General features: G+C 39.2%; 1 protein-coding gene across 3 annotated transcripts in view; it reads right to left on the reverse strand.

The window, feature by feature from the left end:
• LOC128660792 (cytidine monophosphate-N-acetylneuraminic acid hydroxylase-like) overlaps window positions 1-24,624 on the reverse strand; it is a 301,003-nt gene that overhangs the window by 51,019 nt on the left and 225,360 nt on the right. For all 3 annotated transcript variants that reach the window (XM_053714812.1, XM_053714814.1, XM_053714813.1), the window contains exons 14-15: window positions 11,009-11,124; window positions 2,525-2,647 (exon numbers count right to left, since the gene is read on the reverse strand). In XM_053714812.1, the coding sequence (XP_053570787.1) occupies window positions 2,536-2,647; window positions 11,009-11,124 (228 nt within the window). In that variant the 3' untranslated portion in view covers window positions 2,525-2,535. The remainder of the gene's footprint in view (window positions 1-2,524; window positions 2,648-11,008; window positions 11,125-24,624) is intronic.

Below are 24,624 nucleotides of genomic sequence, written 5' to 3' on the forward strand. Positions count from 1 at the left end.
AACCAAACCAATCACCAGCAAGCTCTCACTAGTGTAGGATATGTACAAGAGAACAAAACCAATCACCAGCAACTCTCACTAGTGTAGGATATGTACAAGAGAACAAAACCAATCACCAGCAAGCTCTCACTAGTGCAGGATATGTAAAAGAGAACAAAACCAATCACCAGCAAGCTCTCACTAGTGTAGGATATGTACAAGAGAACAAAACCAATCACCAGCAAGCTCTCACTAGTGTAGGATATGTACAAGAGAACAAAACCAATCACCAGCAAGCTCTCACTAGTGCAGGATATGTACAAGAGAACAAAACCAATCACCAGCAGGCTCTCGCTAGTGTAGAATATGTACAAGAGAACAAAACCAATCACCAGCAAGCTCTCGCTAGTGCAGGATATGTACAAGAGAACAAAACCAATCACCAGCAAGCTCTCACTAGTGCAGGATATGTACAGGAGAACAAAACCAATCACCAGCAAGCTCTCACTAGTGCAGGATATGTAAAAGAGAACAAAACCAATCACCAGCAACTCTCACTAGTGCAGGATATGTACAAGAGAACAAAACCAATCACCAGCAAGCTCTCACTAATGTAGGATATGTACAAGAGAACAAAACCAATCACCAGCAAGCTCTAACTAGTGTAGGATATGTATAAGAGAACAAAACCAATCACCAGCAAGCTCTCACTAGTGTAGGATATGTACAAGAGAACAAAACCAATCACCAGCAAGCTCTCACTAGTGTAGGATATGTACAAGAGAACAAAACCTATTACCAGAAAGCTCTCACTAATGCAGGATATGTACAAGAGAACCAAACCAATCACCAGCAAGCTCTCACTAGTGTAGGATATGTACAAGAGAACAAAACCAATCACCAGAAACTCTCACTAGTGCAGGATATGTAAAAGAGAACAAAACCAATCACCAGCAAGCTCTCACTAGTGTAGGATATGTACAAGAGAACAAAACCAATCACCAGCAAGCTCTCACTAGTGTAGGATATGTACAAGAGAACAAAACCAATCACCAGCAAGCTCTCACTAGTGCAGGATATGTACAAGAGAACAAAACCAATCACCAGCAGGCTCTCACTAGTGTAGGATATGTACAAGAGAACAAAACCAATCACCAGCAAGCTCTCACTAGTGTAGGATATGTACAAGAGAACAAAACCAATCACCAGCAAGCTCTCACTAGTGTAGGATATGTACAAGAGAACAAAACCAATCACCAGCAAGCTCTCACTAGTGTAGGATATGTACAAGAGAACAAAACCTATTACCAGCAAGCTCTCATTAGTGTAGGATATGTACAAAAGAACAAAACCAATCACCAGCAAGCTCTCACTAGTGCAGGATATGTACAAGAGAACAAAACCAATCACCAGCAAGCTCTCACTAGTGTAGGATATGTACAAGAGAACAAAACCAATCACCAGCAAGCTCTCACTAGTGTAGGATATGTACAAGAGAACAAAACCTATTACCAGCAAGCTCTCACTAGTGTAGGATATGTAAAAGAGAACAAAACCAATCACCAGCAAGCTCTCACTAGTGTAGGATATGTACAAGAGAACAAAACCAATCACCAGCAAGCTCTCACTAGTGTAGGATATGTAAAAGAGAACAAAACCTATTACCAGCAAGCTCTCACTAGTGTAGGATATGTAAAAGAGAACAAAACCAATCACCAGCAAGCTCTCACTAGTGTAGGATATGTACAAGAGAACAAAACCAATCACCAGCAAGCTCTCACTAGTGCAGGATATGTACAAGAGAACAAAACCTATTACCAGCAAGCTCTCACTAGTGCAGGATATGTACAAGAGAACAAAACCAATCACCAGCAAGCTCTCACTAGTGTAGGATATGTACAAGAGAACAAAACCAATCACCAGCAAGCTCTCACTAGTGTAGGATATGTACAAGAGAACAAAACCAATCACCAGCAAGCTCTCACTAGTGTAGGATATGTAAAAGAGAACAAAACCAATCACCAGCAAGCTCTCACTAGTGTAGGATATGTACAAGAGAACAAAACCAATCACCAGCAAGCTCTCACTAGTGTAGGATATGTAAAAGAGAACAAAACCAATCACCAGCAAGCTCTCACTAGTGTAGGATATGTACAAGAGAACAAAACCAATCACCAGCAAGCTCTCACTAGTGTAGGATATGTACAAGAGAACAAAACCAATCACCAGCAAGCTCTCACTAGTGTAGGATATGTACAAGAGAACAAAGTACATTTGAAAATAGTAGTGAATTTAAAAGTGTCTTAAATTAACATGCTCTATCTCAATCATGCAAATTTAATTTTGACTTTCCTATCCCTTTAAAGCTTTTGTCAGTATAATAAACTACAGACTAAATTTAGTAAAAATGTGTTAAACATTGTAAAGCGTAAACTGGAATTGAAGAACTACAAACAAAATATATATGTATCTGTCATTTTACGCAATAAACTAATTTTGGGATTATACCCCACTATAATGTCCAGGTCAGTAAAACTATACTTACAAGTTCATAGGCTACATCGTACTGCAGCTGTTGCTTGGTACTCCGTTTTCTTTTTCCCGTTTCAGGAATGAGTCCCAGTCAGGTGGTGATACAGGCAGCTTGATCTGAAAGTGATTCCAAAATCTAGGTGGGGGAAAAATGCTTTAGATTTATAGCTGTTTAAATAAAACTGTCAGTATCAAACGTATACTAATAGATACCTTGGATTGTCTTGTTTTGTTTAAAATAACATTTTATGTTATTCAAAAAGCTGATGGCTATTTATAAAACTTATTAATGGCTTGATATTTAAAGGGACAGTCAACACCTGAATTTTTGTTTTGCATAACACAGTTATAAGAATACACGTTTTACCTCTGTAATTACTTTGTATCTATGCCTCTGTAAACTGCCCCCTGATTTCAGTTCTTTTGACAGACTTGTATTTTAGCCAATCAGTGCTGACTCCTAGGTAACTTCACGTGGGCTCAATGTTATCTATATGACAAACATGAACTAACTCCCTCTAGTGGTGAAAAACTGTCAAAATGCATTCAGATTGGAGGCGACCTTCAAGATCTAAGAAATTAGCATATGAGCCTAACTAGGTTTAGCTAACTAAGAATACCAAGAGAACAAATCAAAATTGGTGATAAAGGTAAATTGGAAAGTTGTTTAAAATTACATGGCCTATATTAATTATAAAAATGTATTTTGGACTTGATTGTCTGTTTAAGAATATGTATTAAAATTTAGATATTTTACTAAACCATTGCAAAATGCTTAAAGGGACACTGAACCCAATTTTTTTCTTTAGTGATTCAGATAGAGCATGCAATTTTAAGCAACTTTCTAATTTACTCCTATTATCAAATTTTCTTCATTCTCTTGGTATTTTTTTTTGAAAAGCAAGAATGTAAGTTTAGATACCAGCCCATTTTTGGTGAACAACCTGGGTTGTTCTTGCTGATTGGTGCATACATTCAACCACCAATAAACAAGTGCTGTCCATCGTGCTGAATCAAAAAATTGCTTAAAGGGACTTGAAACCCCAAAATTTTATTTCATGATTTAGACAGAGCATACAATTTTGAACAACTTTCCAATTTACTTCTATTATCTAATTTGCTTCATTCTCTTGATACCTTTTCTTGAAAAGCATATCTAGATAGGCTCAGTAGCTGCTGATTGGTGGTTGCACATAGAGGCCTCATGTGATTGGTTCACCCTTGTGCATTGCTATTTCTTCAACAAAATATATCTAAAGAATGAAGCAAATTAGATAATAGAATTAAATTAGAATGTTTTTTAAAATTGTATTCTTTATCTGAATCATGAAAGAAAAGTTTTGGGGTTCATGTCCCTTTAAATGCCTTCTTTTTCAAATAAAGATAGCAAGAAAACGAAGAAAAAATGATAAGAGTAAATTAGAAAGTTGCTTAAAATTGCATGCTCTATCTGAATCATGAAAGAAAAATTCTTTGGTTCAGTGTCCCTTTAATATTTTTATAATGACAGAACGAAAGCGTGTTTCCCCATTTTCATGACTAAAATATAAAAAACAAGTTAAAAGGTATATGAAACCCATTTTTCTTTCTTTCATGATTCAGATATAGGCCTCTAGTTATCTACTTACCTGCATTCGCCGGCCCCAATACGCTTGCCTAAGCACGCCTAACATAGCAGCCGCGGACCTGAATTCGTTCGCCAAAGTTATCAAGAAAGCTGTTAAAAAGCCGCGCACCAAGTACGGTGCGATGAGCAGCGGACTGTTGTTAACTAACAGTCATCGTGCTCGCTGCTCATCGGCTTCTTCACAGCTTTCTTGCTAGCCTGTCACTAAGCACCCACACTATACTATACTGTTTTACCCCCTAAACCGCCGCTCCCGGAGCCCCCCGTACCTAAATAAACTTATTAACCCCTAAACCACAGCTCCTGGACCCCTCCCCATTTATAATAAATATATTAACCCCTAAAACGCCGCTCCCGGACCCCGCGGCCACCTACATTATACCTATTAACCCCTAATCTTCCGCCCCCTATACCGCCTCCACCTACATAAAGTTATTAACCCCTATCCTGCCGCTCCCGGACCCGCCGGAAATAAAATAATTGTTTAACCCCTAAACCGCCGCTCCCGGAGCCCGCCGCCACCTACATTACATTTATTAACCCCTATCCTGCCCCCCTACACCGTCGCCACCTACAGTACATTGATTAACCCCTAATCTACCCCCCCTACACTGCTGCCACTATATTAAATGAATTAACCCCTAAACCTAAGTCTAACCCTACCCCTAACACCACCCTAACTTAAATATTATTTAAATTAATCTAAATAAATATTCCTATAATTAAATAAATTAATCCTATTTAAAACTAAATACTTACCTATAAAATAAACCCTAAGATAGCTACAATATAACATTTAAACCCACCACCCACACCCAACCTTACTCTAAAACCCACCCAAACCACCCTTAAAAAAACCCTAACAATACCCCATTGAAGATCACCCTACCTTGAGCCATCTTCCCCAGCTGGGCACAAGTCTTCATCTGATCCGGCCAGAAGTCTTCATCGAATCCGGGCAGAAGAGGTCCTCCAAGCGGCAGAAGTCTTCATCCAAGCGGCATCTTCTATTTTCAATCAATCGGAGTGGGTCTATCTTCAATCCAGCTGACGCAGAGCCATCCTCTTCTTCCGATGTCCTAACACTGAATGAAGGTTCCTTTAAATGACGTCATCCAAGATGGCGTCCCTTGAATTCCAATTGGCTGATAGGATTCTATCAGCCAATCGGAATTAAGGTAGGAAAAATCCGATTGGCTGATGCAATCAGCCAATCGGATTGAAGTTCAATTCGATTGGCTGATCCAATCAGCCAATAGGATTGACCTTGCATTCTATTGGCTGATTGGATTACATCAGCCAATCGGATTTTTCCTACCTTAATTTCGATTGGCTGATAGAATCCTATCAGCCAATCGGAATTCAAGGGACACTATCTTGGATGACGTCATTTAAAGGAACCTTCATTCAGTGTTAGGACATCGGAAGAAGAGGATGGCTCCGCGTCGACTGGACTTAAGATGGACCCGCTCCACTCCGATTGATTGTAGATAGAAGATGCCGCTTGGATGAAGACTTCTGCCGCTTGGAGGACCTTTTTTTGCCCGGATCGGATGAAGACTTCTGGCCGGATCGGATGAAGACTTGTGCCCGGCTGGGTGTAGACGGCTCAAGGTAGGGTGATCTTCAATGGGGTAGTGTTAGTTTTTTTTAAGGAGGGTTTGGGTGGGTTTTAGAGTAAGGTTGGGTGTGGGTGGTGTGTTTTAATGTTGGGGGTCTTGTATTTCTTTTTTTTACAGGTAAAAGAGCTGATTACTTTGGGGCAATGCCCCGCAAAAGGCCCTTTTAAGGGCTATTTGTCTTTTAGTTTAGGGAATTTTATTATTTTGGGGGGCTTTTCTATTTTATTAGGGGGCTTAGATTAGGTGTAATTAGTTTAAACTTCTTGTAATTTTTTTTATTTTCTGTAGTTTTTTTTTGTACTTTAGTTATTTTTATTTAATGTAAGGTAATTGTATTTAATTAATTTAATTTATTTAATGATAGTGTAGTGTTAGGTGTGATTGTAACTTAGGTTAGGATTTATTTTACAGGTAATTTTGTATTTATTTTAGCTAGGTAGCTATTAAATAGTTAATAACTATTTAATAGCTATTGTACCTAGTTAAAATAAATACAAATTTGCCTTTAAAATAAAAATAAACCCTAAAATAGCTACAGTGTAACTAATAGTTATATTGTAGCTATCTTAGGGTTTATTTTATAGGTAAGTATTTAGTTTTAAATAGGATTAATTTATTTAATTATAGGAATATTTATTTAGATTAATTTAAATAATATTTAAGTTAGGGGGTGATAGGGTTAGGGTTAGACTTAGGTTTAGGGGTTAATTCAATTAATATAGTGGCGGCGGTGTAGGGGGGTAGATTAGGGGTTAATAAATGTAATGTAGGTGTCGGCGGGCTCTGGGAGCAGTGGTTTAGGGGTTAAACAATTATTTTATTTGCGGTGGGGTCCGGGAGCGGCAGGATAGGGGTTAATAACTTTATGTAGGTGGCGGCGGTATAGGGGGGCGGAAGATTAGGGGTTAATATGTGTAATGTAGGTGGCGGCGGGGTCCGGGAGCGGCGGTTTAGGGGTTAATAAATTTATTATAGTGGCAGCGGGGTCTGGGAGCGGTGGTTTAGGGGTTCATATATTTATTATAGTTGCGGCGGGGTCCGGGAGCAGCGGTTTAGGAGTTCATATATTTATTATAGTTGCGGCAGGGTCCAGGAGCGGCGGTTTAGGGGTTAATAAGTATAAAGTAGGTAGCGGCAGTGTAGGGGCGGCAGATTAGGGGTGTTTAGACTCAGGGTACATGTTAGGGTGTTAGGTGCAGACACTTCCCATAGGAATCAATGGGATATCGGGCAGCAGCGAACATGAGCTTTCGCTGCTGTCAGACTCCCATTGATTTCTATGGGATCCGCCGCCTCCAGGGTGGTGGATTGAACACCAGGTACGCTGGGCCGGAATAGTGGCGAGCGTACCTGGTTGTTCTTTGATAAGTTCCAAAAGTAGTCAGATTGTGCCGAACTTGCGTTCGGAACATCTGTAGTGACGTAAGCATCGATCTGTGTCAGACTGAGTCCAGCGGATCGTAGGTTACGTCACTAGATTCTACTTTTGCCAGTCTGTAGGGCTTGATAACTATGGAGAATCAGCCTCGTCACAAATACGCTGCGGAATTCCAGCATATTTGCGGTTGACGGCTTGATAACTAGAGGCCATAGCATGCAATTTTAAGCAACTTTCTATTTTACGCTTATCAATTATTCTTCGTTCTTTTGGTATCTTTATTTGAAAAGCAGGAATGTCAGCTTAGGAACCGGCCCGTTTTTGGTTCAGCACCTGGGTAGCTCTTGCTGATTGGTGGCTAAACATTTGGGTTTCATATCCCTTTAAGGAAAATATAAATTATTTATTATCGTTATAGCTTGCCTACATTTTTAAAGTTTTTTTAAATATCCAGATTTTGTCAATGTATAGTGTTGTTAATCTCTGCTTATATAGAATTGTATATTTCAACTCTGCATACATTAAATATGGTAACCGCAATAAAAAAAAGTATTATTTCTACTTTTTTTTTTTTTTTAAAGACTTTCAAATTTTCTGTTAGCGCTTGTTTGGTCCTCCCGCCTCTAATTTTTCTCAAAGAAGTGAGAAAAAAAGTAAAGTGATTGGTAATACGTTGTTCTGTTGTGAACTTCAATTCCTTGAAAACTCCAATCTGACTTCACTTCCAGTAACTCTTCTATTTTAATATTTGTTTTGCCTCTGTCTGGGGGGCGCACTGCTGATCCTCTGGCATACACCCCAAGTAAACCTTGGGTAATGAGGTTTACAAGGGGGGCTTTGCCCCCCTTGAACGCCCCAGGCGGAGGCAAAATAGATAGTGTAGATAGGTGATTACAGTGCCCATCTGATTGGTAGCGAATCCTGTCACTCACTGGATATGGACCAATCAGATGTATGGATTCACCCGAAGTGACGTCAGATTGGAGTTTTTAATGTATTGAAGTTCTCAATAGAACAACGGTTCCACCCGCTCTACAGGTCAGAGCCTCTGTGCACTCCCGACAGGGATTACAGATAGTGCATGCTCAAAGCTGTCAATTACGTATGCCAAGTAAACATTGAATCACGAGATTCAATGTTTGCTTAGTTTTCAGCGCAAAGTGATAATTCCGAACGAGAAAGCAATTGTCCCCTTAGTGAAAATAAGTATATTTATAATATACCATAATATTTATAATATATTTATACATAAGTAATGTTTTTGGAGACAAGTTAGATTAAAAATGATTTGCACATTTGTTTTTTCATATGTTTTTTAAAACATTTGTAACTTTTTTTTTAAAGATTATCTTTATGAGATGTTCATCCAGGCGGCGTCTTCTATCTTCATCCATCCTGCGCAGAGCGGGACCATCTTGAAGCAGCCGACGCGGATCCATCCTCTTCTTCCGGCGACTCCCGGCGAATGAAGATTCCTTTAAGTGACGTCATCCAAGATGGCGTCCCTCGAATTCCGATTGGCTGATAGGATTCTATCAGCCGATCGGAATTAAGGTAGGAAAAATCTGGTTGGCTGATTGAATCAGCCAATCAGATTCAAGTTCAATCCGATTGGCTGATTGGATCAGCCAATCAGATTGAGCTCACATTCTATTGGCTGATCGGAACAGCCAATAGAATGCAAGCTCAATCTGATTGGCTGATTGGATCCTGCTTCAAGATGGTCCCGCTCCGCGCCGGATGGATGAAGATAGAAGACGCCGCCTGGATGAACATGTCTACCGTTCCGGATGTCCTCTTCTTGCCGGATAGAATGAAGACTTCGGACCCTCTTCTGGACCTCTTCTTGCCGGATAGGATTAAGACTTGGGACCCTCTTCTGGACGGATCGGTGATACCCGGCGTGGTGAAGATAAGGTAGGGAGATCTTCAGGGGCTTAGTGTTAGGTTTTTTAAGGGGTGTTTGGGTTAGATTAGGGGTATGTGGGTGGTGGGTTGTAATGTTGGGGGGTTATTGTATGTTTTTTTTAAATGCAAAAGAGCTGTTTTCTTTAGGGCATGCCCCACAAAAGGCCTTTTAAGGGCTGGTAAGGTAATAGAGCTGTTAACTTTTTATTTTAGAATAGGGTAGGGCATTTTTTTATTTTGGGGGGCTTTGTTATTTTTTTAGGGGGCTTAGAGTAGGTGTAATTAGTTTAAAATTCTTGTAATTTTTTTATTTTTTGTAATTTAGTGTTTGGTTTTTTTTGTAATTTAGTTTAGTTGATTTAATTGTAGATAATTGTAGATAGTTTAGTTAATTAATTTATTGATAGTGTAGTGTTAGGTTTAATTGTAACTTAGGTTAGGATTTATTTTACAGGTAATTTTGTAATTATTTTAAATAGGTAGCTATTAAATAGTTATTAACTATTTAATAGCTATTGTACCTAGTTAAAATAAATACAAAGTTGCCTATAAAATAAATATAAATGCTAAAATAGCTACAATATAATTATTTGTTATATTGTAGCTATATTAGGGTTTATTTTACAGGTAAGTATTTAGCTTTAAATAGGATTAATTTATTTAATAAGATTTATTTTATTTTGTTAGATTTAATTTAAATTTAACTTAGGGGGTGCTAGTGTTAGGGTTAGACTTAGCTTTAGGGGTTAATACATTTATTAGAGTAGCGGCGAGGCGAGGTCCGGTCGGCAGATTAGGGGTTAATACTTGTAGTTAGGTGTCGGCGATGTTAGGGAGGGCAGATTAGGGGTTAATACTATTTATTACAGGGTTTTTGAGTCGGGAGTGAGGCGTTTAGGGGTTAATACATTTATTATAGTGGCGGCAAGGTCCGGTCGGCAGATTAGGGGTTAATAAGTGTAGTTAGGTAGCGGGGACGTTGGGGGGGGCAGATTAGGGGTTAATAAATATAATATAGGGGTCGGCGATGTTAGGGGCAGCAGATTAGGGGTACATAGCGGCGGTGTACGGAGCGGCAGATTAGGGGTTAATAATAATATGCAGGGGTCAGCGATAGCGGGGACAGCAGATTAGGGGTTAATAAGTGTAAGGATAGGTTTGTTTAGACTCGGGGTTCATGTTAGGGTGTTAGGTGCAGACTTAGGAAGTGTTTACCCATAGGAAACAATGGGGCTGCGTTAGGAGCTGAACGCTGCTTTTTTGCAGGTGTTAGGTTTTTTTCAGCTCAAACTGTCCCATTGTTTCCTATGGGGATATCGTGCACGAGCACGTTTTTTAAGCTGGCCGCGTCCGTAAGCAACACTGGTATTTAGAGTTGCAGTGGCAGTAAATTATGCTCTATGCTCCCTTTTTGGAGCCTAACGCAGCCCTTCAGAGAACTCTAAATACCAGCGTTGTTTAAAAGGTGCGGGGGAAAAAAAAACACGCGTAGCTAACGCACCCCTTCTAACGCAAAACTCTAAATCTAGGTGTAAGTGTAGCAGTACTAGCAGATCTTTTGTTTGTGGCGGGGGAGGGGGTGGTTGCTATCATTTGATAAAAAAAACATTTTAATACTAATAGTTTTAATTATTTTACACTTAAAGTCTGCCATACAAAGTAATATTCAGAGGTTATACATTAAAACACATGGAAAATAAATAATCATATGAATAATCATACAATGTTGGGAAATACTTTTCACATTTGCTTGAAAGTAGCATCCTTTGCTTAGTATATGGAGCCCTAAGTGATTATTAGCTCAAATGATCTTATAGGAATAAAAAACTTTGTATAAATGACCCATAAATATAATAGCTGCAACTGTTTAGAATCTTTATAATATATTATTATATTATAATTACACATATAGACACACACATATATCATATATATGACTATAGTTTATTAGTCAGAACCTACTGGTGGTGATAAATGTCAGGATCCCGCTGTAGTCGTGTCTGAAATCCGATATACAAATCATCCCACAAAAGTCCATTCTTCACTACATGTCTCATGACTGTTGTACGAGTTTTTATCTATTAAAGAGGAAAATTTACATTCAAGATATTAGGAAATATTAAAATAGATTGTCCTTATCATGAGGCTTTTCTGAATATTAATTAAGACACCTAGAAAGTTATGAAAGTAGATATACTTGTAGGGTAGGAAACTACTATTCTGAGCTTCTTATAAAGACTGCACATTTTTGTCTATATTTTCTTTTAGGTTTTTAGACAATAGACATAATTTGTGCATGAAAATCAAAGAGAAGCTGGCAAAGAAAATATAGGTCTCTATTTATAAAGCCGTTGACTTTCTTGCATTCGACGGCACCAATACGCTTTCATAAGATCGCCTAACATCGCTGCCGCGGACCTGAATACGTTCTCCAAAGTTACCAAAAAAGCTGTCAAAAAGCCGCGCACCAAGTATGGGGCGATGAGCAGCGGACTGTTGTTAACTAACAGTAATCGATCTCATTGCTCTTCGTCTTTTTTACAGCTTTCTTGGTACCCTGTCACTAAACACCCACACTATACTATACTGTTTACCCCCTATACCGCTGCTCCCGGAGCCCACCGCAACTCTAATAAATTGTTTAACCTCTATACCGCCGCTCCGGAGCCCGCTGCACCTAAATAAAGTTATTAACCCCTAAACTACCCCTCCCGGAGCCCACTGCAAATCTAATAAATGTATTAACCCCTAAACCGCAACTCCCGGAGCCCACCGCAAATCTAATACATGTATTAACCCCTAATCTTCTGCCCCCTATACTGCCGCCACCTACATAAAGTTATTAACCCCTATCCTGCCGCTCCCGGACCCCGCCGCAACTAAATAAAGTGTTTAACCTCCTAAACCACCGCTCCTGGAGCCCACCGCCACCTACATTATATTTATTAACCCCTAATCTGCCCCCCCTACACCGCCGCCACCTACATTATATTTATTAACCCCTAATCTGCCCCCCCTACACCGCCGCCTCTATATTAAATGTATTAACCCCTAAACCTAAGTCTAACACTAACCCTAACACCCCCTAACTTAAATATAATTTAAATAAATCAAAATAAATTATTCCTATTTAAAACTAAATACTTACCTATAAAATAAACCCTAAGATAGCTACAATATAACTAATAGTTACGTTGTAGCTATCTTATGATTTATTTTTATTTTACAGGCAAGTTTGTATTTATTTTAACTAGCTACAATAGTTATTAAATAGTTACTAACTATTTAATAACTTCCTAGTTAAAATAAATACAAATATACTTGTAAAATAAAACTTAACCTAAGTTACAATTACATCTAACACTACACTATAATTAAATAAATTCCCTAAACTAAATACAATTAATTACAATTAAAAACAATTATCTAAAGTACAAACCCCCCCACTAAATTACAGAAAATAATAAAATAATTACAATGTTTTTAAACTAATTACACCTAATCTAATCCCCCTAATAAAATAAAAAAGCCCCCCCAAAATAATAAAAAGCCCTACCCTATGGGGGGCGAACCCTATGCTTGGAGCGGCAGGACGTGTCTCAATGAAGCTCCTGTTCTATTAAACTAGGCTTTTATTCCAGCATAATCTCAATTCTTGAGAAGAATTAATGGTTTACTCTCTATGCTAGAGATGAGGAACAGATATCGACAGGCCTGACCTATGTTCTCTAAGTGAGTAGTGCATAGCCTTGGCTAGTTGGGCCTTAACGTGCCTGTGGACGAGGAACTGTGTGGCTGCGGCTCCCACACATACCCCCATAACCCTTCGGGTCAAAAAGTACGCAGATACTCTTGATTATATACAATAGTTACAGTACAGAGATTTATTTTGGTCTGACCGCTTTTCTGTATAATGGCAAGCGCAACACAAATCAGTGGACCGCCTCCTGATCTATCACCTTACAGAATTTTGTACGCAGCTTCAGCTGGAATGGGGATCAGTTTGCCATGCTGCTGTTTTTATTGATCGCCAAGTAGCCGACCCAGATCATCTGAATGCTAAGCAGTACAATGTTAAGGCCCCCCTGGGAATGGGATCTCAGGCGGAGGCTACCATGTGGCATCTGAAAATCAGGAGAGTCAGGCTCTACTTAACTATATGATTGACAATGTTGCAGGAATGGCTGCGGACCAGCAGGCTGACTTGAAACCCTCACAATACCCTCAAGGTTCTGATTCACAACACGACTCCTGGGTCGCTGATGAGAGCTTGTTCAAGGGGAAAGATAGCATGAACTTGGCTGGGGAACTACAGATCTGTTTGGCACGTAAGCGGGAGCTCTTGGATCAATTTGATGAGCACTGGATGTCAGTGCTACTATTGTTTGTGGGAAATTTCGCTGATGGGTCTCATTTACCTCAGCGCTCTGGCATAGGATGATGTTTGCATACTGTACAAGCAACAGAGACACGGGAGTTAATGAAAGTAAAGTCTTTTATTGTTTCTTAAGTTGTTTATAGATAACTACTGGGACAGGTTTTTTTTGTTTGTTTGTTTTTATCGTTACCTCTACTATGACAACTCACTACCAAATAGTTAAGTTTGAACTGCTTGTTCATACCTAAAACGTAAAAACTCTAATGACGGCACTAAAGCTTGAGGTTTGGGGACGTTGTATGTTTGGACACAGCAGCATTTATTCCAGCCGAATTTGAGATCTGTATATATAATCTATTATGTCCAATGTCTGCAGCCAGTGCATTAGTGCATTTTTATTAATTCACTTATACTATTCTAAGTTCAGTAATGTTATATTCCGCCCATGGTCCTTCATCAGACTATGCACATGCTATACCCTCATTTTCTAATTTTATTTTTACAAATACGAGCTATATTTTATATCTCAGATAATCCTGTTATTTCTAACTGGAAACATACAAGAAGTCTATTTGTATATTTATTGCATTGCTCCGTATACACTTTCAGGTCTCTGACACCCTTTGCTACATAAACCTATCTATGCTATCACCTCAGATGATACAGTTCATCACAAATACACATGCTTTTTGTCTTTTATGGATACGATCACCATTTTAATAGGTTTCAGACTAAAGTTAATCTATTTCATTTATGAAGTATGTATACCACTTTCCTCCACTAGGTGGCAATATAGGATTAGATATAGTTCACTGAGAAAATGTATAACGGGATCAAAGACATTTGACAACTAGTGTCCATTACTTTGCTCACATTGGTATAATTTTGTCCTCCTTTTTCTCTTCAAATTAGTTTAGTTTAAATTAAAGGATTCAAAGATATTAGACTTCCTCCTGCCAGATATCTAGAAATATTAATAATACAAGATGATATATTATACTGGACTCAAATATTTGTTATATAATATCTTACAATACACCTAGTATATACTTATCTTTGGTAACCCACTCAGTTAAATAATATTCAATAACTCTGCTCCCAGTTATATTATATGGTATACTACAATACCTTGAGTATATATGTATTACTTGTAGTCCAATCAGTTAAATAATATTCAGCAATATTAACCCCAATTAGTACCAATTACCCCTTTTTTTTTTTTTTTTTTTAAACTATTAATGGCCCAAGTGTGGTCATCAATTGTATGGGTAAATAGTTGATTTAAGTATAAAAGAGGCTGGATATTGACCTTATTGCTTATTATTTATAAATAGTGCTGCTATGCCCTAGATGGTTAAAACTCTCAATTTCTATGAATCATTTTTTTAGATGCTTTATGGTAATTCCACAACAATACTCTCTCTTCCCCTATAGTTATGAGTTAAATTATGTGCTTATTACCCTTTCTGTACAGACCATTTCACCTTGAGTCATTTATACATTTAGACATGTTTTTCTGTGCGGTGGTGTTATATGTTTCCTTTTGAACAATTTTGTGTCATATCCACATTTGATGGCATGCTAATTTGGAAAAGCTTATTATATTGATTGTTTGTACTTGCTCATGAACAGGATAGTATTTTTACTAAGTTGATAGTTTTGCTCACCTCCTTTCAAAAATGTATCTTATAGTTAATAGAGACCCATGAGTGGCCTATTTAGTTTGAGGAGGGCAATCTAACTTGCAATTATATATAAAAAATTAGGATACTATAGGTATTGAGTGCTAACTAGAGTTTATATTTAACCACATTTAAGTAAGTCAAACCCTGTATAAAAAGTATAATATAATTTAGTATCTACGACTTCTGTTGGTACCTCTTACTGTACGTGGTTACACTGTAATATGATTGATTTTGTAGTTATGTATGGACATGTATACTCAATCTGTCATGTAATGATATATATGAGTTGATCTATATGTTACTTATTTGTATTGCACTATATTTGGAGATATTTGTATTGTATATCCTCCATAAAAATTTGAAAAAAAAAAAGCCCTACCCTATACTAAATAACAAATAGCCCTTAAAATGGCTTTTTGTGGGGTATTGCCCCAAAGTAATCAGCTCTTTTACCTGTAAAAAATAGTACAATATCCCCCCAACATTAAAACCCACCACCCACACACCCAACCCTACTCTAAAACCCACCCAATACCCCCTTAATAAAACCTAACACTAACCCCTTGAAAATCACCCTACCTTGAGACGTCTTCACCCAACCGGGCCGAAGTCCTCAATGAAGCCGAGCGAAGTGGTCCTCCAGACGGGCAGAAGTCTTCATCCAAGCCGGCCAGAAGAGGTCCTCCAGATGGGCAGAAGTCTTCATCCAGGCGGCATCTTCTATCTTCATCCATCCAGCGCGGAGCATCCTCTTCTAACGACATCCGACAACTGAATGAATGGTCCTTTAAATGACGTCATCCAAGATGGCGTCCCTTGAACTCAGATTGGCTGATAGAATTCTATCAGCCAATTGGAATTAAGGTAGGAAAAATCCAATTGGCTGATGCAATCAGCCAATAGGATTGAAGTTCAATCCTATTGGCTGATTGAATCAGCCAATAGGATTGAGCTCGCATTCTATTGGCTGATTGGAACAGCCAATAGAATGCGAGTTCAATCCTATTGGCTGATTGGATCAGCCAATAGGATTGAACTTCAATCCTATTGGCTGATTGCATCAGCCAATTGGATTTTTCCTACCTTAATTCCAATTGGCTGATAGAATTCTATCAGCCAATCTGAGTTCAGACATCCGGCGCGGAGCATCCTCTTCTAATGACATCCGACGACTGAATGAATGGTCCTTTAAATGACGTCATCCAAGATGGCGTCCCTTGAACTCTGATTGGCTGATAGAATTCTACCAACCAATTGGAATTAAGGTAGGAAAAATCCAACTGGCTGATGCAATCAGCCAATAGGATTGAAATTCAATCCTATTGGCTGATTGGATCAGCCAATAGGATTGAACTTCAATCCTAATTTTTGGGGGGCTTTTTTATTTTATTAGGGGGATTATATTAGATGTAATTAGTTTAAAAAACTTGTAATTATTTTATTGTTTTCTGCAATTTAGTGTTTGTTTTTTGTTTGTTTTTAATAGTATTTAGTTTAGGTAATTTATTTAATTATAGTGTAGTGTTAGGTGTTTGTGTAACTTAGGTTAGGTTTTATTTTACAGGTACTTTTGTATTTATTTTAGCTAGGTAGTTATTAAATAGTTAATAACTATTTAATAACTATTGTACCTAGTTAAAAACATAATTTATGCTTACCTGATAAATTTATTTCTCTTGTGATGTATCGAGTCCACGGATTCATCCTTACTTGTGGGATATTCTCCTTCCCTACAGGAAGTGGCAGAGAGAGCACCCACAACAGAGCTGTCTATATAGCTCCCCCCTTAGCTCCACCCCCCAGTCATTCGACCGAAGGCTAGGAAGAAAAAGGAGAAACCATAGGGTGCAGTGGTGACTGAAAGTTTAAAAAATAAAAATATATATGCCTGTCATAATAAACAGGGCGGGCCGTAGACTCGATACATCACAAGAGAAATAAATTTATCAGGTAAGCATAAATTATGTTTTCTCTTGTAAGATGTATCGAGTCCACGGATTCATCCTTACTTGTGGGATACCAATACCAAAGCTTTAGGACACGGATGAAGGGAGGGACAAGACAGGGACCTTAAACGGAAGGCACCACTGCTTGTAGAACCTTTCTCCCAAAAATAGCCTCCGAAGAAGCAAAAGTATCAAATTTGTAAAATTTGGAAAAAGTATGAAGCGAAGACCAGGTCGCCGCCTTACAAATCTGTTCAACAGAAGCCTCATTTTCAAAAGCCCATGTGGAAGCCACAGCTCTAGTAGAATGAGCAGTAATTCTTTCAGGAGGCTGCTGTCCAGCAGTCTCATAGGCCAAATGAATGATGCTTTTCAGCCAAAAGGAAAGAGAGGTAGCAGTAGCCTTTTGGCCTCTCCTCTTACCAGAATAGACAACAAACAATGAAGATGTTTGACTGAAATCTTTGGTTGCTTGTAAGTAGAACTTTAAAGCATGAACCACATCAAGATTGTGCAACAGACGTTCCTTCTTTGATGAAGGATTAGGACACAGAGAAGGAACAACAATCTCTTGATTGATATTCTTATTAGAAACAACCTTAGGAAGAAAACCAGGTTTGGTACGCAAAACCACCTTATCTGAATGGAAAATAAGATAAGGGGAATCACACTGTAAAGCAGATAGCTCAGAAACTCTTCGAGCCGAAGAGATAGCAACTAAGAACAAAACTTTCCAAGATAGAAATTTAATATCTATGGAATGCATAGGTTCAAATGGAACCCCTTGAAGAACTCTAAGGACTAAGTTTAGGCTCCAAGGCGGAGCAGCAGGCTTAAATACAGGCTTTATTCTGACCAAAGCTTGACTAAAGGTTTGAACATCTGGGACATCTGCCAGACGTTTGTGTAGTAGAATAGACAAAGCAGATATTTGTCCTTTTAGAGAACTAGCTGATAATCCCTTCTCCAAACCCTCTTGGAGAAAAGACAACATTCTAGGAATCCTAATCTTACTCCACATGTAACCCTTGGATTCACACCAATAAAGATATTTGCGCCAAATCTTATGATAGATCTTCCTGGTGACAGGCTTTCTAGCCTGAATCAGGGTATTAATGACCGACTCAGAGAACCCACGCTTTGATAGATCTAGGCGTTCAATATCCAAGCAGTCAGACGCAGAGAAACTAGATTTGGATGTGAGAACGGACCTTGAATTAGAAGGTCCCTCCTCATTGGAAGGGACAACGGTGGAACCGAGGACATGCCCACTAGGTCTGCATACCAAGTACTGCGTGGCCATGCAGGTGCTATCAGAATCACTCTCTCCTGCTTGATTCTGGCAACCAGACATGGAAGGAGAGGAAGCAGTGGAAATACGTAGGCCAGATTGAAGGACCAAGGTACTGCTAGAGCATCTATCAGTACCGCCTTGGGATCCCGGGACCTGGACCCGTAACAAGGAAGTTTGGCATTCTGAAGCGACACCATCAGATCTAATTCTGGTGTGCCCCATAGCTGAATCAGCTGAGCAAATACCTCCGGATGGAGTTCCCACTCCCCCGGATGAAAAGTCTGACAACTTAGAAAATCCGCCTCCCAGTTCTCTACTCCTGGAATGTGGACTGCTGAGAGATGGCAAGAGTGATCCTCTGCCCATCGGATTATTTTGGTTACCTCCATCATCGCTAGAGAACTCCTTGTTCCTCCTTGATGATTGATATAAGCTACAGTCATGATGCTGTCTGACTGAAACCTTATAAATTTGGCTGCAGCAAGCTGAGGCCATGCCTGAAGCGCCTTGAATATCGCTCTCAGTTCTAGGATGTTTATCGGAAGAAGAGATTCCTCCTGAGACCATAAGCCCTGTGCTTTCAGGGAGTTCCAGACTGCACCCCAGCCTAGCAGGCTGGCATCTGTCATTACAATGAACCACTCTGGCCTGTGGAAGTACATTCCCTGAGACAGGTGGTCCTGAGACAACCACCAGAGAAGAGAATCTCTGGTCTCCTGGTCCAGATGTAGTTGAGGAGATAAATCTGCATAATCCCCATTCCACTGTTTGAGCATGCATAGTTGCAGTGGTCTGAGGTGTAGGCGGGCAAAAGGAACTATGTCCATTGCCGCTACCATGAGTCCGATTACCTCCATACACTAAGCCACAGATGGCCGAGGAATGGAATGAAGAGTTCAGCAAGTGGTTAAGAGTTTTGATTTTCTGACTTTCATTTCTACCGAATCTATCAGAGTCCCCAGAAAGGAAACTCTTGTGAGAGGGAAGAGAGAACTCTTTTTTATGTTCACCTTCCACCCATGAGATCTCAGAAAAGCCAACACAATGTTCATATGAGACTTGGCTAGCTGAAAAGTCGACGCCTGAATTAAGATGTCGTCTAGATAAGGCACCACTGCTATGCCCCGAGGTCGTAGAACCGCCAGAAGGGACCCTAGTACCTTTGTGAAAATTCTTGGAGCCGTGGCTAACCCGAAGGGAAGAGCCACAAACTGGTAATGCCTGTTTAAAAAGGCAAATCTGAGAAATTGATGATGATTTCTGTGTATAGGGATGTGTAGCTACGCATCCTTTAAGTCCAGGGTAGTCATATATTGACCTTCCTGGATCAGAGGCAGAATAGTCCGAATGGTCTCCATCTTGAATGATAGAACCTTGAGGAACTTGTTTAGAATTTTGAAATCCAAGATTGGTCTGAAAGTTCCCTCTTTTTTGGGAACCACAAACAGGTTTTAGTAGAACCCTAGTCCCTGTTCCTCTTTTGGGACTGGGCGGATCACCCCCATGGTAAGCAGATCTTCTACACAGCGTAAGAACGCCTCTCTCTTTGTCTGATTTACAGACAATCGAGAAATATGAAATCTCCCCCGTGGAAGGGAGTCTTTGAATTCCAGAAGATATCCCTGGGACACAATTTCTAAAGCCCAGGGATCGTGAACATCTCTTGCTCAAGCCTGAGCGAAGAGAGAGAGTCTGCCCCCTACTAGATCTGGTCCCGGATCGGGGGCTACCCCTTCATGCTGTCTTATAGGTAGCTGCAGGCTTCTTGGCCTGTTTACCCTTGTTGCAAGCCTGGTTAGGTCTCCAGACTGACTTGGATTGGGCAAAATTCCCCTCTTGCTTTGCAGCAGAGGAAGCCGAAACGGAACTATTCTTGAAGTTCCGAAAGGAACGAAAATTACTTTGTTTGATCTTCATCTTATTTGATCTATCCTGAGGAAGGGCATGACCTTTCCCTCCAGTGATGTCTGAAATAATCTCTTTCAGTTCAGGCCCGAATAGGGTCTTTCCTTTGAAAGGGATGTTCAAAAGTTTAGATTTGGATGACACATCAGCAGACCAGGACTTAAGCCATAACGCCCTGCGTGCTAAAATGGCAAAACCTGAATTCTTTGCCTTTAATTTAGCCAGTTGAAAATCGGCACCTGTAATAAAAAAATAATTAGCCAATTTAAGGGCCTTGATTCTGTCCATAATCTCCTCTAATGGAGTCTCCATCTGAAGAGCCTCTTCTAGAGCCTCAAACCAGAAAGCAGCTGCAGTAGTTACAGGAACAATGCACGCAATAGGTTGAAGAGAAAAACCCTGATGAACGAAAATTTTCTTCAGGAGACCCTCTAATTTTTTATCCATAGGATCTTTGAAAGTACAACTGTCTTCGATAGGTATAGTTGTACACTTAGACAGAGTAGAAATAGCTCCCTCCACCTTAGGGACTGTCTGCCACGAGTCCCGCATGGTGTCAGATATGGGAAACATTTTCTTAAAAACAGGAGGGGGAGAGAACGGAATACCTGGTCTATCCCACTCCTTAGTAATAATATTCACAATCCTCTTAGGAACTGGAAAAACATCAGTGTAAACAGGAACCTCTAAGTATTTATCCATTTTACACAATTTCTCTGGAACCACTATATGGTCACAATCATCTAGAGTCACTAATACCTCCCTGAGCAATAAGCGGAGGTGTTCAAGCTTAAATTTAAAGGCCGTCATATCAGAATCTGTCTGAGGAAGCGTCTTTCCTGAATCAGAAATTTCTCCCTCAGATAACAAATCCCTCACCCCTACTTCAGAGCATTGTGAGGGCATATCAGATACGGCTACTAAAGCGTCAGACGGCTCAGCATTTTTCCTAAACCCAGAGCTGTCCCGCTTTCCTTGTAAACCAGGCAGTTTAGATAAAACCTCTGTGAGGGTTGTATTCATAACTGTGGCCATGTCTTGTAAAGTAAAAGAATTTGACGCACTAGAGGTACTTGGCGTCACTTGTGCAGGCGTTACTGGTTGTGACACTTGGGGAGAGCTAGATGGCGAACCCTCATTTACTTCTGACTGAGAATCATCTATTGCTCTATTTTTAAGTGCTAATATATGTTCTTTATAGTTTATAGACATATATGTACAATTGGGACACATTCTAAGAGGGGGTTCCACAATGGCTTCCAAACATATTAAACAAGGATTTTACTTGGTGTCACACATGTTAAACAGGATAGTAATGTAACAAGCAAGCTTGGAAAACACTGTAATCAAAGTAAAAAACACTTAGAAATAAAACGGTACTGTGCCTTTAAGAGAAAAAAAGCTGCACCAGTTCTGCAAAACAGTGTAAAAAAGCAGTAAACTTAACTAAATTTTTACAGTAGCATCATAAAGGCTTAGTAACTTTGCACAGCTATGCAAATAAATAATTAACCCTTTCATGGCAAAAACGGATTGAAAAAACGTTAAACCCAATAAAAAAAAATTTCAGCACCATGCCACAGCTCTGCTGTGGCTCCTACCTGGCCCTTCAGAATGATTTGTGGGGGAAAAAACTTCTTTAACAACCCTCAAACACAGCAGAAATGACAGGAGAAGCAGTGATATGTCTCAGAGGAAAGGAAACTGCGCAACTGAGGCACGAAAATAGGCCCCTCCCACCTCACTCAATGTTTTGAGGCCTAACAGAGAAACACCAGAGTGTCTCTTAATTAACCATGTAAGTTAAAAAAACTCAAAACCAAGCCACAATGACCCCTTTAGTCCCTTCAAAAAACGTTATAAATGCATCAAAAAACAAAACTTTTTTACTAACAGTGTCACCAGTAACTAATGAGCCCTTCAAGCAAGCTGAAATTCCTATTAAAGTATATGAATACAGCTTACCCTTCCCTCATGGGGATATTGTCAGCCTTTTCTAGATTTAACACAGTCTGTCTAGAAAAATATAGGCTGAACATACGTCATATGCAGCTTAGTCTGCAAACCGTTCTCCCAACTGAAGTTTTCCTATACTCTTCAGGCCTTGTGAGAGCAGCAGTGGATCTTAGTTACAAAATGCTAAGATCATCATCCTTCTTGCAGAAATCTTCATCCCTTTTCTGCCAGAGAGTAAATAGTACCATTTAAAATAATAAACTTTTGCTTGAGAATTAAAAAACTACATTTTAGTCACCACATAGCTCTTTGCCCTTCCTAGCAGTTAAGCAGGCAGAGAGAATGACTGGGGGGTGGAGCTAAGGGGGGAGCTATATAGACAGCTCTGCTGTGGGTGCTCTCTCTGCCACTTCCTGTAGGGAAGGAGAATATCCCACAAGTAAGGATGAATCCGTGGACTCGATACATCTTACAAGAGAAATAAATACAAAGTTGCCTGTAAAATAAAAATAAATCCTGAGATAGCTACATTGTAACTATTAGTTATATTGTAGCTATCTTAGTGTTTATTTTATAGGTAAATTTTTAGTTTTAAATAGGAATTATTTATTTAATGATAGTAATATTTATTAAGATGTATTTTAATTATATTTACGTGGGTGTTAGGGTTAGACTTAGGTTTAGGGGTTAATAAATTTAATATAGTGGCGGCGGTGTAGGGGGGCAGATTAGGGGTTAATAAGTATAAAGTAGGTTGCGGCGGTGTAGGGGTGGCAGATTAGGGGTTAATAAATATAATGTAGCTGGTGGGCTCCAGGAGTGGCGGTTTAGGGGTTAAACACTTTAGTTGCGGCAGGGTCCGGGAGCAGAGGTTTAGGGGTTAATAAGTATAATGTAGGTGGCGGCGGTGAAGGGGGGGCCGATTAGGGTGTTTAGACTCGGGGTATATGTTAGGTGTAGACATTCCCATAGGAATCAATGGGATATCGGGCAGCAGCGAACATAAGCTCTCGCTGTTTTCCGACTCCCACTGATTCCTATGGCATCGGCTGCCTCCAGGGCGGCGGATCGAAAACCAGGTAAGCTGGGCCGGAATAGTGCCGAGCGTACCTGGTAGGAATTTGATAACTTCCAAAAGTAGTCACATAGTGCTGAACTTATGCTCGGAACATCTGTAGTGACATAAGCATCGATCTGTGCCGGACTGAGACCGGCGGATCATATGTTACGTCACTAAATTCTACTTTTGCCAGTTTGTAGGGTTTGATAACTAATGCGAATCAGACTCGCCACAAATACGCTGCTGAATTCCAGCAAATTTGCGGTTGACGGCTTGATAAATAGGGGCCATAGTCTTAATTTAATGTAGACAGTACTAATTAGCATAAATTTGCATATATAATAATGTTGTATAGTTCAAATACTTATGTGACTATGGTTGTTTTGAACTGATCATTTTTATAGTAAGAACTGTAAGATCAAAGTTTCACTGTAACAGAACTTTTATGTTTATATATTTTCTTTATTGTCTAACCTTAAAATAGCCTATTATGCCAATAAAATTTGGCCTGGTGGCAACCCTACCTGGTACTTCAGTTATACTTCAGATAAACCACTTAACACGTTGGAGAAAAAAACAAACATTTATTTTCAGGTATTCAAATTTTCATTAGTAAACATTTATAAATCTACACAGGTTTGTTGTATCCTTTGTATATTGTACTAAAAGAGAATCTATGTAAAGCAATTATAGCTATGAGCTTTCCTTAAAGCAAATTAACTCATTAATATCTAAACTAGCAATGCAGATTTGGAAATCTAAAACCTCATAAATGTTTGTTTATGGTGCAGTTGGTAAACCCAGTTACATTTACTTTGGATTGCTTTATTGCTTATATCTGTACTTGTGGCTTTGTATTTATGGCTTTTTATTTAATATTTTAAACCTTTATATCTATTTTAAACTGTGACCAAACACAAGCTGTCAGGCTACAAAAAGTGTATTTAGGCTATGCCCAAACTATATGAAAAAATGCTCCATGACAAGGTCGCCTCATGTGGTCTGAAATTATTTATACTTTTTGTCAAACAAAATTACCACAATACCTCAATTGCTGAGTGTGATTTCTAAAATGAATGGCAATTATTTTACTCAACTCAGGGATAAAAGGGCTTCTTAGACCTGCCAAAACCTGTTAAAGTGTAATATAGCCTATATAGTATACAATGATGCTTTATCATTACTACATATGTCCTTGTAACTAATTTAGTATAACCCTGCCCAACTCCTAGTTTAAAACGAACCACTAATGTGGTCTTTACTATAAATATGTTTTGTTGAATAAAAGTATACAACATGAATCAGTTTTGTTATTATCGGAATGTCTCCCCAACCAGCCTTGGATATCTAGAAC

Source organism: Bombina bombina, chromosome 5, assembly GCF_027579735.1.
Source record: "Bombina bombina isolate aBomBom1 chromosome 5, aBomBom1.pri, whole genome shotgun sequence".
Classification (NCBI taxonomy): domain Eukaryota; kingdom Metazoa; phylum Chordata; class Amphibia; order Anura; family Bombinatoridae; genus Bombina; species Bombina bombina.